This window comes from Myotis yumanensis, unplaced genomic scaffold (genome assembly GCF_028538775.1).
Source record: "Myotis yumanensis isolate MYYU_CA2020_CCGP unplaced genomic scaffold, mMyoYum1.0.hap1 SCAF_15, whole genome shotgun sequence".
Lineage (NCBI taxonomy): Eukaryota > Metazoa > Chordata > Mammalia > Chiroptera > Vespertilionidae > Myotis > Myotis yumanensis.
Genome location: NW_027223766.1, coordinates 19,372,866 through 19,388,175, shown reverse-complemented (window position 1 = coordinate 19,388,175; position 15,310 = coordinate 19,372,866). Strand labels below are relative to the sequence as shown.

General features: G+C 40.8%; 1 protein-coding gene across 1 annotated transcript in view; it reads left to right on the top strand.

Moving 5' to 3' along the window:
* The first annotated feature begins 2,708 nt into the window (after positions 1 to 2,708).
* VXN (vexin) overlaps positions 2,709 to 15,310 on the top strand; it is a 32,417-nt gene continuing 19,815 nt past the window's right edge. The window contains exons 1-2 of the mRNA XM_070391833.1: positions 2,709 to 2,793; positions 12,755 to 13,190. Of these exons, the coding sequence (XP_070247934.1) occupies positions 13,124 to 13,190 (67 nt within the window). The 5' untranslated portion in view covers positions 2,709 to 2,793; positions 12,755 to 13,123. The remainder of the gene's footprint in view (positions 2,794 to 12,754; positions 13,191 to 15,310) is intronic.

The following is a 15,310-nucleotide window of genomic DNA, read 5'->3' as shown; positions in this document are numbered from 1 at the left end:
CATCAGGGCATCATTGTTCCATTCAACCTTGCCAGACCCACCTTATCTCTATAAAGATCTTTATTTCCTTGAGATTTTGAAAATAACATTTAAATAATGTTTATTATAAAATAATTTGAGATATAAAAATGCATTTTCTATCTCTCTTAAGTGTTCGATGCCTTTACTACCGGTAGCCAGATGTCTAAATGTGATTCACCAGGAGGAATGTGTGTTATTCATATTGATGATGACTCTAAAGGAAGGATTTAAAGGTCAAGCATGAAGAAACAGACTTAGGAAGCCTTCATATTTTTTATCTTAATACCGATCACTTTTGGTCCTCACAATTTAAGTATATGAAAAAGGTATGTTTCTTGACTTACCAGCTATTAACAGAGTATGAGGTAGGAGATTAAGGCCATTTCCATAAACCGAACACTTTGATGTTTCTGAGACAATTGAGTGCATTTTTCTAAATAAAATCCTTTTTATTTTATTTTCATTAAAAAATCAAAAAGTCCTCAGGTCTCACAGCTCCACGTATATGGGTTAATTTACTTGCAAGGACAAGGAACATTAAAGAACAGTATTCAAAAGTTTGTGAAATATTACTTTTATAAAACTATCCTCTATGGTGGCATTTTCACTTAAAATACATGCACATCCAAATTCATTTCATGATACAAAATACCTGTTTCAAATGAGTCATGTTTCTACAGTTTTTGTCAAGTGCCACAATAAATAACTGACTGGTTTTGCACTCCTGTCCCTTCTCTATGCATAGGGAGTGCTGTGTTGGGCTTGGCATTGTTTGTGTAGCTGTGGACACAGCTGTAGGGTGTTTTCAGTGGTCAATGAACTAAGTCTGCTCTTGTAAAATCCAGACAGGTACAGTATCAAAATAGAGAGCAAGAAAAAATTGCTTTTCTGGCCTTTTAACCCTGAGAAAGATTAATGGTTGTTTGGATTAGAAACTGTACCCTAATGAGGGACTGTTGTCTCTGGGGAGTGGGTATGAGAGAGGGGACTGCTCACCTCTGGGTCAATACCGCACAGGCCGCCCTGTCTCTGATGACCAGCAACCCCCGTCTGAGACAGCTGCCTGGGCTGGGGCTCCTCCATTAAATGCATGATCTCCTGAGACCTGCTGAGGAGGCCAGGCCACATCCCAGCCATCACCATCACAATGGCCTGCACCAGGAAAAGCCACCCTTTGAGCAGAAATTGGTTCTTGAAGCCCTAGGCTGAATGACCGGCAGCTGGGGGTAGGAGGGTCTACTTTCTCATGCTATTATTCCACTGTCTTTCCAACCACCCCACCAACTCTCAGAATAAATAAATGTATAAGCCTCACAAATTGCAATCCTGTTGGTGATTTTGTCCCATGTGAAATCCCACAGGAAGCTATGAGGAGGACAGCTAATTTTAAAATAACCTCATCTTATTCATTCTGGTTTTAAATATTAAGCTTTTGCATTATGGTGCTTTTACTTGATTTCATAAATTGGAAACTAATTAAAATAATCACAAGCGAAAATGAGAAAAAAAACTACCACCATGCCATTATCCAAACACAGCTGTTATCATTTGATATATTTCCTTTCCATCTTTTTCATTCCATCTAGCTCTTAAGGCCTAACATTTTCAGTATTTTCTATGTTGCCATATAATCTTTATAACCATTCATTTAAAAGGTGCATGATAGTTTATTGAACAGGAATTTAATTTATTCTTATAGGGCTTCAAGACTGCTTCCAAATTTTACCCTCCCAATACCATAGCAATGAATATTGTGTATACAGATTTTTTCAGACTCTAAATTAATTTCTGAGGCTAATTCATCCCCAAATGAAATTTTACAGTAGAATATGGACATTTTTATGGCTCTTGATTTCTATTATTAAATTATATACATCTCACTATTGTTTTTTTTTTCTAAATATAGTTTATTGGTTTTTTACGTAGAGGAAGAGATAGGGATAGAGAGTCAGAAACATCGATGAGAGAGAAACATCAATCAGCTGCCTCCTGACACTCCCCACTGGGTATGTGCCCGCAACCAAGGTACATGCCCTTGACCAGAATCGAACCCAGGACCCTTGAGTCCGCAGGCCCATACTCTATCCACTGAGCCAAACCGGTTAGGGCTCACTATTGTCTTAAATGCTGCTTACCTATCCTTCAAACTTACTTCTCTTCAAAACCAATAGTAGTGTACAGAATAGGCAATATAATCAATAATATTATAATAACTATGTATGGTACCAAGTAGGCACTTGAAATATCAGGGAGAACACTTTATAAAATATATAATTGTCTAACCATTAAGCTAAACACCTGAAACTAATATAAAATAATATTGATTGTAAACTGTAATTTAAAATAAAACTTTAAATGAACAAATCAACAACAAGTGATGAAACAAAGTTCACAAAGGACCAGGTAGACCTGCACATTTCAGCTGTGGTTTTTCTACTATGTCAACATAGTTTAACAATTCACATGAACAAATTAAAATTTTCAAATAAAATTATGAAGCTTACTTTAGTGTTATATTACTGACTCAAGTGAAACTATAGATAGATCACTAAGTCTATTTTTCTTGGTCACTTACTTTTTTTTTTTCTTTCTAGGACCCTCTTTGGGCCCCTAAGTCTATGATCTGTGTTATTACATTCATGGTCCTCAATATTGCTGGCCAAGAAAAAAGACCCAAGGAAGCCACATGAAAATATAAGTGTCCTTTTCTCTAAGGATGTTCTAGAATCATTTGCACCTGTGAGTGAAAGCTTTGCTGCACTTGGGAGGGAGGTGAGTGACACCAAACAACCCCCCCCCACCCCCACCCCAACAAAATCCCTTCCAAGGATCCAAGTTGCTCTCTAATCCAAAATCTCTCAAAGCTTTGCAGCTGTGCACAGTGGTCCCATGGTGGCTTTGGCAACATTTACTGGGGACCAATCTGAACTTTATACTAAGCATTGCATATGAAAAAAGAATACTTGTAAAATCTATAAAAATAAAAGCATAATATGCTAATTAGACCAGACATCCTTCCAGACGTCCTTCCGCCCTTCCGGATGAAGCTGGGGCTCTGAGGGAAGCCCGGATCTCTGGTGCCAGAGGGAAGCCAGTGCCAGCAGCCAGGGGAAGGAAGGCCTACTCTTGCACAAATTTCATGCATTGGACCTCTAGTAGTATATAATTGAAGAGATGTCCAAATAGTCAAAATAGGCTGGAGTGACAGCCTGATTAAGAACAGGCTAGTTTCTTTCATTTTTTACATCTCACTTAACAACTACAATAAACTCAGTACCTTAAAAAGTAGTTTTTCAAACATTGATTTGGGGAGAGGAGGAGAATTGGGGTTCTGCAGGCAGGGGTGTTTTGGAGGGGGCTAGAGAATAATTACAGGAACATGACATTTAGTAGTATTTTTAACCAAACTATTGACACTTAAAAATATCAACTCTTGACTGGCCGGTGTGGCTCAGTTGAGTGTCAGCCTGTGCACTGGGAGGTCAGCAGCTCAGGGCACAGGCCTGGGTTGCGGGCTCATCCCCAGTGGGGGCCATACGGGGCATGACCAGTCAGTTTTCATATCTCTCTCTCCCTTCCTCTATTTAAGGAAAAAAAAAATCAACTCTTATGAAACACAGACATCTATTTAGTAGAATACTATTACAGCTGGCAATAATAAACTAAAGACAATAATAATACAGGCATACCTCATTTTATTGCACTTTGCTTTATTGCACTTCAGTTTGACACACTGAAGGTTTGTGGCACCCCTGGGTTGAGCAAGTCTAGTGGCACCATTTTTTTCCAACAGCATTTGCTAACTTCATATCTCTGTCACATTTTGGTAATTCTCACAATATTTCAAACGTTTTCATTATTGTATTTTTTGTGATCTGTGATCAGTGATCTTCAATGTTACTGTTGTAATTATTTTGGGGTGCCATGAACCATGCCATAAAGATGGAAAACTTAATAAATGTTGTGTGTCTGACTTCTCCATTGACTGGCCAATCCCCCCATCTTTTTCCCTCTCCTCAGGCCTCCGTATGCCATGAGACACAATATTGAAATTAGGCCAATTAATAAGCCTACAACAGCCTCTAAGTGTTCAAGTGAAAGCAAGAGTTGCATGTCTCTCACTTTCAATCAAAAGCTAGAAATGATTAAGCTTAGTGAAGAAGGCATGTTGGAAGCTGAGATAGGCTAAGAGCTAGGCAGGCCTCTTTCGCCAGTTAGCCAAGTTGTGAAAGCAAAGGAAAAGTTCTTGAAGGAAATTACGTAAAAGTGCTACTCCAGTGACCACATAAATGATAAGAAAGTGAAAGAGCCTTATTGCTGATATGGAGAAAGTTTTAGTAGTTTGGATAGATGGAACCAGCCATAATATTCCCTTAAGCCAAACCCTAATCCAGATCAAGGCCCTGATTCTCTTCAGTACTATGAAGGCTGGGATGGTGGGGAAGCTGCAGAAGAAAAGTTTGAAGCTAGCAGAGGTTGGTTCATGATGTTTAAGGAAAAAAACAGTCTCTATAAAAGTGCAAGGTGAGCCCATGCAGTATGGCTCGATGGTTGAGCGTTGATCTATGAAACAGGAAGTTACGGTTCAATTCCAGGGCACATGCCCGGGTTGTGGGCTCAATCCCCAGTAAGGGGTGTGCAGGAGGCAGCCGATCAATGATTCTCTCTGATCACTGATGTTTCTATCTCTCTCTCCATCTCCTTTCCTCTCTGAAATTATATATATATATATATATATATATATATATATATATATATATATATATATATTAAGGTGCAAGATGAAGCAGCAAGTGCTGATATAGAAGCTGCTGCAAGTTATCCAGAAGTTGGCAGGATAGAAAGGAAAGGAGAAAATGAAACAACCATTCTGATTTTTTTCTTATTCAATCTGATTTTTCATTGGCCAAGTTCTCAAACTTTATGAGTGAATAAATGCACTTCTGCATCCCTGGATTCTTAGTTATAACCAATGAATATCAGAACTAACATCCCTTACTTGTTATATCCTGATATAAGAACAACCTGGCAAAAAGCAAAAAGTGTTCTAGGATCTACTTTTTAAAGTCCTGGACCATTAAGAAAGTTGGGAGGGCAGCCTGGTGGTTCACAGAACTTAGGAGCTTCCTCTTACAGATCAATGCAGAAAGAACCCCCTAGCTGAGCCAAAGAGGGACAACTTTATAAAAAGCAGACACTGTTTATCCATACAAAAGAAAATCTTCCTACCAGTAGTAATGTATTAACATCTTAGCAGCTTTTCCATTATGAATCTGACATTTCCTTCTTCAAAGCCCAGTTTGAGCGCTTTTCATTTTTAAAATGAAATAATAAAGCCATCAACACACACAAAAAAGCTATGCAATATTTATAATCAGGGGTTTTAGAGTGTATTTTATGTTAAAGAAAAGATTGAATGTCTAGGCCTTCCCTAATAACTCCCTTAAGCCCTTCAGCTTTAAAATGAGAGACTCAAATTCTTCTCTCTGGTCTTAATTTTTATGTGGCTTCTTATTTCTTTGTTATCCCCTCTAAAACTTAAAATCCCCTCAACATCGCTTCAACTGCTTCCATTGAACTGGCAGCAGGCTGATCTTTTTATTGGTGGGTAATGGAGTTAGTTTGATTGCTGACATAGGAACAATGAGAGGATAAACAGTTCCATTGTGGCCATGAAATTCCCCATCTGTTGAGTGCAGTCATGACTGAAGAACGCTGGGCAGAGACACATGAATGAACCCACCATGCCTGATGTTAAGGACATCCGACATACAAGCTGAACATGTGGCTTCATAAATCAAAAGCTAATGGCAACTTTGATTGCTCATGTCATTAACTCGCCAGCCGTTTAAATACCTAAAAATTTACCATAATGTTGAGCACGGGGACCTGATTTGCGATTTGGATCTTACCAAGAAACCAGAGGTAGCAAGGGAAGCCAAGAGTCATTTTCTAAGTTATTAAAAAAAAACAACAACACTATTAGACACCAATGACTTTACCTGGGGGCTGGGGGGGTGACTTTTTCAGATGCATGCAAATGAAATATATGATGTCTAGAGTTGGTTTCAAAATAAAATGGGAGTAAGTCAAGATATAGATGAAAAAAGGTTGCCTGTCAGTTGCTCATTGATAAAAATGAGTTATGGAAAGCTGGGGTTTATACTAGAGGCCCAGTGCACAAATTGGTGCATGGGTGGGGTCCAGCCAGCCCGCCCGGATCAGGCTGATCCCACTGGGCTGGCCGGGGGAGGGGCCATGGGCAGTTGGCCAGCCGGCCCGCCCCCTGGTCGAACTCCGGGTCATGGAGACAATTTGCATATTAGCCTTTTATTATATAGGATTCTTCACTTTTGTATATGTTTAAAAGTATTCAGAATGAAAAGTTTTTAAAAATTGAATAAGCTGGAAAACGGGAACTTGCATTGTATAGTACAAGCATTGTTGCCTAATTCTATCTTTTCTTAAAGAAAAAGAAAAAATATGCTCACACAACAGTTCAAGCATTGAACAAGGCAAATAAGCCATCCTTGCTAAACAGGAAAGCAACACATTTCAAGAGGGAGATCAGGTGACACCTACTGTGGTTTTTCAGAAACCAACATCACTCCACTGAGGAGAAACACCTTGCCCAAGATGACACCTCTTTCCAAGGTGGCCGCCAAGAAGGAGGTCAATTTGGAGGCCTTACTTAGCATAAAATACAGGATACTCAATTAGATTTGAATTTCAGCAAACAACATAAATTTTAGTATAAGTATGCCCCATACAATCTTTGAGATATACATATACTAGGAAAACTATTTGTTATTCTTCTTAAATTAAAACTTAACTGGGTAATGGGTAATGTATATTTTATCTGACTACATATACTCCAAGCACCTGCCCTCATATAAGGAGTCTTCTTCACCCACAAAGAACATCACTTTGCATAAGTTAAAGATCGAAACCACCTCTCTCTCTCTCTTTCTCTCTCTCTCTCTCTCTCTCTCTCTCTCTCTCTCTCTCTCTCACACACACACACACACACACACACACGAACTGAAAGTTAGATGTTATACCTGCTAAAATTACAAGTGTATCTCCACAGTCTGGTGCCCCCAAGTCTGCAAAGACTCGCACTGTGGCATGGTTTGGAGTCCAGGTTTTGGAGTCATGACTAACCTGGGTTAGGGACTATTTTCTGTAAAACGGTAATAGGCCCACCTGGCAGGGTTATTGTAGGGTGAATGTATAAAGTGCCTGGTACATAATAGGTATTCAACATTTAATTATCCGGAGAGTGTCTGGCACATGATGAATTCTATAAATGTGCTGTGAATGGATGAACACTGCAAGGTGCAAGCCAGGAACCCGCAGACCACCATTCACATTGAAGGCTACCACCCCTCTGCTCAGCCACTAAATCCACATCCCCCCAATGGTTTTAAAATCATGTATAGTAGCCGAAGCCGGTTTGGCTCAGTGGATAGAGCGTCGGCCTGCGGACTGGAGGGTCCCGGGTTCGATTCCGGTCAAGGGCATGTACCTGGGTTGCGGGCACATCTCCAGTGGGAGATGTGCAGGAGGCGGCTGGTCGATGATTCTCTCTCATCGATGTTTCTAGCTCTCTGTCTCTCTCTCTTCCTCTCTGTAAAAAATCAATAAAATATATTAAAAAAAAAAAAAAAAAAAAAAAAAAATCATGTATAGTACATTCTTCTGGGAACCATTCCAGGTCTTCAGAATCAGAAGGAACGGGTGTAGGGCCCAAGCATGGGGGTGTTTATCAAGCTGCTTAGCAGAGCTGATGTGCAGCCAGGCTTAAGAACAACAGATCCAATTCTTGGAAGAGCACTTTGTCAAGAATCCTCTTCTGTTCACTAGTGGTTCTCAATCTCTACCAAATCTCAGAAGCCCTGGAGCGCTTGTTCAAACACAGATTGCTGGGCTCTCTACCCCAGAGTTTCTGGTTGTGGTTGGAGGGCGGGGAGCTGAGAATTTGCCTGTCTAACAAGTTGCCAGGTGCTGCTGACCTGCGGTCTGGAGACAATTTGAGAACCGCCTCACTCTATCTAAACCCTACCTGCATATTATAATCACTGGGGGTGTTTTTTATACATAGGCTTGGGCCCTAGGGAATCATATTTAAATAGTCTGGGGTAGGCGTGGGGGCACTTGAGTGCCTCATAATTCTAATGCATCCAGGTCAGGAACATCTGCTCTCCTTACGCGAACTCTCTGCTCTCACGCCCTGTACACCCTGGGACTAGCAAGGAGGGCTTCACAGGGGCCCCTTAGAAACTCGGTCTCTCAGGCCCACTCCAGACCTGTGGAATCAGAATCTGCACTTTAACAAGATCCCCAGTGATTCCCATGCACATTAAAGCCTACACAGAACTTCCTCAGAGAGGACTTCTTCAGCACCTTTGAGAGAATGGATCTGCAGAGCTCCCAGGTTGGAGAAAGAAACAGAATTAGCAACTCTCAGCTCTTCCCATTAGCCAAACGGGTAACCAAGCATTTTGCAGAGTACACAGTAAAGAAATAAAGGCTTCCATTGACATTAATTGATTGCCCTTGGAGTAAGTACAGAAGCAGATTTTTATTTTGATTATTTTGAATTTTTATGAGTTTACTTGAGCCAAATGGACAACATATGCCAGGGAGCAAGATCTCAAATGTCCCAGAGAATAAGTGTTTCAGCTTCTTCTATGCATTTGAAATTACAGGATAGTTAACAAGATTATGTGCTTTCTTGAGGGTGGTTATTTCAAAAGGTGGGTTAACCTAGAATAGATGCACAGGAACAATGGATAGAGCTTGCTCGAGGCAAAGACAAACCTTTTACTAAAAAGTTAGGCACCTGGGACATGACTTCCCACCATATCCTGTCCAGTTAGGAATTTATTGTAACCTTACATAGAAATCCTTTTCTTTTTTATCCATAATTCCCCTTTTGGTAATAAACCAATCCGAATGGTGCATCACTGACCAACCTTTTGGTGAGATTGTGTGGTCTCACAGCACTAGGAAGGCTCATTCCTAGGAAGTCTCAGTATTGATGTTGTCTTGTTGATCATTGTGGATGGGGTAATGCTGTTACCATGGGATCTGAATTGAGGCAGGATTTCCCCCAAACAGAAAGGGCAGGTAAGTGGAAGGCAGTCAGGTCTTATGGCAAAAATTTTAAAGGGTTATAAGTGAACATCCATGTGCCAACAGTGTAGAACTCTCAGCAGTGACTTTCCCAAATCTCAGAGAAGACCCCAGGCCAACACAGACCTTCCTTACTTACTTAGTCTGGTCCTGGACAGAGATTGTTACAGTACTCATAGGTGTGATGTATACCTACTATTGTGTACGAATTATAGATTTTGTATTCCAAAATGAGGACTCTGTCATTCACCCCTCCAGACATTGTAAAGTACGTGGGTAAAAGGACCCTAATTGTGTAATGTGATCAAGATTCTGGACTCAGAGCATAAAAGCCAAACCGGATCATGTTGGCAAAAAATTTAAAGATTAGTAATATCGAGTATTGCCAAGGGTGGGAGGAATAAGCCCCTCATATCCTATTGTGAAAGTGTCAACTGATGAAAAATTTTTGGAAGGCAATTTAGAAAAATCCCTCAAAATTTTTTAAAATATTTTTATTGATTTCAGAGAGGAAGGGAGAGGGAGAGAGAGATAGAAACATCCATGATGAGAGAGAATCATTGATTGGCTGCCTCCTGCACGCCCCTTACTGAGGATTGAGCCCCAAATCGGGGCATGTGCCCTTGACTAGAATCAAACCTGAGACCCTTCAGTCCTCAGGCCGATGCTCTATTCACTGAGCCAAACCAGCCAGGGCCCTCAATATGTTAAGTATGCATATGCTATGATCCACACTCCCACAACTAGAAATGAAGACAATTAAAATATTAGAAGACATACATAAAGATGTACTTTGCACCATTATTTCTACTTTTATTTTTTTAAATACATTCTTATTGATTTTCAGAGAGGAAGGGAGAGGGAGAGAGAGAGAGAAACATCAATGATGAGAGAGTATCATTGATCGGCTGCCTCCTGCAGGCCCCCTACTGGGGATCGAGCCCGCAACCCGTGCACATGCCCTTGACCAGAATCAAACCAGGACCCTTCAGTCCATAGGCTGACGTTCTATCCACTGAGCCAAACCAGCTCGGGCTATTTCTACTTTTAAAAAATGGAAGTAAGCTATAGGCCTATCAAGAAAGAAATGAATAAATTATTATAATGTAGTTTTCTGCTCATCTATTTAAAGATTGGGAACTCTGTATATTCACACATGAGTGTGTGCATGGATGTGTGTATGTGTGTATGTGTAGTGTGACTATTTCTATTTTTTAAAATTGTATAGATACATATATATGAAAAAATCTGGAAATGCACAATACACCCATGAATCTGTGAGCAATGATTGCTTTTAGGAAGTGAGACTAGAATTGGGGAAGTATATATCACTTTTTCTACATACCCATCTACAATTTTTGAATTTGTTATAATAAGTATGTGTTATTTTTGTTATTTAAAATATATTTCAAACAGGTAAAAATGACTTAGGAATTGTTTTTTCTGGGTGTGTTTCCTCACTTTAACCCATTTAAAAGGCGAAAGATTTATGCAATCTGAAGAGAACCAGAGTATACTTTAACACATTTAGTTATGTGTTTCAAGCTTATTCATTAAACATAGTACAATATGCTCTATTTGATTAAATTTTGGCTTTCTTAGAAAAAGCCTAATCCAGCCTGGACCCTTTGAGATTAATCCAGGTAACTGATTGGCTACTGAGTACACAAAAGGGGTCTTAATTTCTATTTAGTATCAGGTCCTTGAAACCATATTTGTGTCTTTTAGTCCCAGCCCTTTAAATAATATTGCCTCTTATGAAGTGTGTGGTTAACCAAACCCCAGACTTCTTTTTTTAAAAATTGCTGCTAGCCTGGCTGGTGTGCTCAGTGGTTGAGCGTCGACCCATGAATCAGGAGATCATGGTTTGATTATCGGTCAGGGCACATGCCCATATTCAGGATCAATCCCTGGTCGGGAGGCAGGAGTGGGGGCGGGAGGGGAGGCTTCAGAAGGCAGCTGATGGATGATTCTATCGCATCATTGATGTTTCTATGGCATTCTTCCTCTCCCTTCCTCTCTCTGAAATCAACAAAAACATATTAAAAAATATTGAGAGAAAAAGACCAGCTCCACTCCATGCTCACCTGAGAGGAGGTGAGCATCACTAACCCAGCCACATTATCCCCCTGCAGATCCAGGGTAAAAGTTCTAGCTGGGAGAGGGGAGCAGGTGCTCTTACCTCAGCCCATACGTGGTGTGTCTGTGGTTATGTGTGCAGGTGGGTGAGGGCCAGTGGGAGAGATGAGGGCTTGGCGATGAGGGTAGTGTTGCAACACAGAGGGGTGGGTATGGGGGATTGAGAAAGAGCATAAAGAGGTAGAGATCAGGGAGGGTAAGAGTATTGCCCTGACTTAACAGTTTCCCATTTCCTGCCAGTCTCACTCAGGCCTAGAGTCACTCCTGTCTTGTGGTCAATGGGATCCCTCAGTCTCCATCAGGTCAATCTCCTTTTTGCTCAAGTTTAAGAAGATTTTGGTCATTTTCAGCTAAAAAGAGTACTGTGTAAAAGATGTGTCTATAAATTTTATAACCTCTACAGTGGTTAAATATGCATGTTTAAAATAATGTAAAATTTGGAGGAATATCCAGTGTATTAGAAATCAAGATCCAAAATTATGTTAATAGTCTGAAATTACGTTAACAGACTGTAGGTAATAAAACCAACAAGATGAAATTTAACAGAACTAAATAAAAACATCTACCTTTACATTTTAAAAAATTAAGTACAGAATTAGGGTGAGCTGATTTAGCAGCATTTTTTTAAAAAATATTTTTTTTTTTTGATTTCAGAGAGAGGTAGAGAGAGGTGAGAGATAGAAACATCAATGATGAGAGAGAATCATTGATCGGCTGCTTCCTGCATGCCCCCTTTTGGGAATCAAGCCCAAAACCTGGGCATATGCCCTAACTAGGAATCTAACCATGAACTCCTGGTGCAGAGGTCAGTGCTCAACCATTGACCCACAATGGCCTGGCTGAACTAGGTATTTTAATCTTGGGCAAATTACTCAATTTCTTCATGTCTTCCTTTTCTCACCTATAAGGTGGCAAAAATAGTCTTATTTGGGTAGTTGTAGACAGTAAATGAGATTACATGTCGGGCTTCCTAGCTCTTAGCAAAGTTGAAATGCCAACTCTCTTTGTTAATATTATTGTATCATTATCATTATCAATATGAAGAAGTAAATCTATACTGTCATGAAAGGCAGTGCATTAGGACATAACACACATATGTTTCAACCTTATTTTTGTGTATAATATATGCAACATACAGGGTAAAATATAGCCATCCTGTAACTGGGCACCTTGAGTGTGGGGACACTGCTTGTTCCTGCAAGCACCTGAAAGGTTGTACAAGGAGATGCTAAGCACAGCTCTCTAGAAATGTCAGCCTTATTGTGCACTGGTGGGAGGCGAAAATGCTGTGGAGAAACAGTCCTTTTGCTTAACATAGAAATTTTGAAGGAAGCCAAATTGATACATGACAAGTTATTGAATATCCAGTTCTTCTGGAGCGAAAAGAAAAAAGTGAAAGAAAAAGGAGAATTGCTGTTACCAAAGATCACGTTTCCTTTTCGGTGAATTTCTCCAGCCAAGCTTGGCGCTAACCGAGTAGGCGATTTCACTTCATCACTTCACAAAAGACTTCCAAATTCACTGCGGCAGGCAGACACGGCAAAATAAAAAATGTTAAATACATCCTGGCTGGGAGGGGACTGAAGCCTCCACGCTCAATCAAAGGATTGCAATAATAGGATTCATAAAAAAAAAAAAAAAAGACAGATGGGATTAGAAAATGTTGCAGCGAAGACTGAAACGAGATGAGCTCACAGCACCAGCCTGTCTTTTGTGGACCTGCACAATGATCCCCGAGCCAGACTGGAATAGGAAACCTTGCAACTAGGGGTTCACAGAGAGGCCTCCGGTTCCCAGGCACGTTAGGGGAGAGAAGGCTGACAGGATGCATCAGATTTATAGCTGCAGTGACGAAAATATCGAAGTTTTCACCACTGTGATTCCTTCCAAGGGTAAGTAAAATTGTCCTTGACTGTTCCCTTAATGAGGCACCTTTTGCTGGAGGGTGAGGGCCATCACGTGCTGTTTTACTCAGGTTCCCCCTCAGGTCTCTGAGCTCTGACCCTTCTCGGTTTTGATGATATTTGTTGTTGTTGTTTCTGAAAAGGAGGCACATGGATAAACATCAATTGTTGAGAAACAATCAATGGAGGGGAAAAGAAGGACTGTTAAATATTCCTGTTTCGCTTAACTCGATCCTGCAACCCACTAAGCCGAATGAAAGTGACAGCAAGCCATTGCTGGAGGAAACAGAGGTGAAGACAAAATTCCCTGAGCAGCTAGAAAGATTCTTTCATCTCCTCCAGTGAGCAAGTGGGTCCTAAAACGAGAACCAGTTGCCTCACAAATCTGACTTCTAACTGTGCAGTGAGATATGAGGAGAAATACTCCCCTCAGTGACCCAAAGTCCAAGAAATTGGTCAAAATAATGCCCTAACCCCGGCTGGCCTCTATCCAGACCGCAGGGCCATGCTCCCACACTTAACCTGGAACTAGCGCCACCAAGAAGTGTGACTTTGTCAGCCCTTGTCCTCCAAGGCCAATGGTGTCAAATCGGTGTCAAGTAGAGGGAGGAGCTTCAAGTGAGAGCTCAGATGATGGCAGGTGTCTGTTGAACCTCTGTCCTCTCTCCTGCGGCCCTTGCTCTGTCCCCGCAGCCCCTGAGTGCTGGGAGAGTCCGGGACTCCGGCTGAGCCCCGGTCTCATTGTCAGACTTGAATGAAGCAGGCTGGGTTTGCTGGTGTTGTGACCCCTGTTCAAACAATTCCTTTCTTCTTCCCTGGGCCCTTGCTGGGGGGAGGGGGGGTGGTACGGAGGAGAAGCTCAGCCTGGCCACAAAGAGACAGCCAGCAGAACGTAAATTAAGCTTTAGACATCTATTGCCAAAATGCTAGCGAGAAAAGAAGCTAGGAGTCAGTCCACATGCAGGAGCTGGAACTCTCTCTGGAGACTGAAAAGTACTTGGAGAGGCAAGGTGGTCAGGACCCTCTGACCCAGCTATTCCACTTCTCTCTCAGATGCAGATGCTCACGGTGGTGCTGATGCTATGACAGTGAAACTGAAAAGAACCTAAGTGTCCTTGAGGAGGGGAAGGGGTAAAATGTGGTGTCATCACACTATGGAATACTCCACAGTAGTCAACAACGATGGACTAGATCTGTGTGTATGGACATAGGTCTTGAAACATCATGTTGAGTGGAAAAAAAAAACAGGCTGAAAAATTACATATGTATGATAACAAGGACTAAGTTTGGAAATATAAAACAATACCATATATTGTTTATGGGCACATATTATGAGAAAAGTGTGAAAATGTAGGCTGGAAAGATATGGATAAAATTGGTGATCTTAGTATCCCTGGGGAGGGCGGGAAGACAGAGGGGACCTAAACTTGCCCTCTAATTTTTTATTATTTTTACATGAGAAAGAAGCAAATTGGAAGGAAATGTTAGTATGTCTATTTTCTGTCTTTTTTTCCATTTAAACATTTTTAAAGGGAGAAAAAAAATTAAAGCCATATGGCTCTTTTTAATTAAAAAATTATTATGCAGCTCAGGAGCAATATCATACTTCCCATGAATAAAATTATTCAAAACAGGACCTTTGACTTCATGTGCTTAGCATAGTGGTCAAAAACTGCCACTACTTCTGCACTGTGTGACCTTGGGCAGGCTACTTAACCTCTCTAGGCCTGAGTTTTCACTTTTGTAAAAGGGGAAACTAGAACTCACCTCCCAGGGTTATGATGGGGAGGGGGGGGTATGAAATATAGAGAAATTATATAAAGCATCTAGAACAGCCCCTGGCATGTAGTGAGCACCATTAAGTACATCACTTACAAAGTGATTCCCATTTTTATTCCATACTTACAACAATGAATATGTTAGGTCAAAGGTAAATACTTAATCCCATATTCCTTTCTTGCCGTTTTTATTCACGGCCATCTTGTGATGCTAAACCAAGTATTCATTGGTATTCATGCACATGTCACTGCTTAGGAAGTCGTTGTCTAGAAAAGGAGTATTTGTAGTTTATATTAGACCAGAAATGGAAGAACTCTACCTCTTCCTTC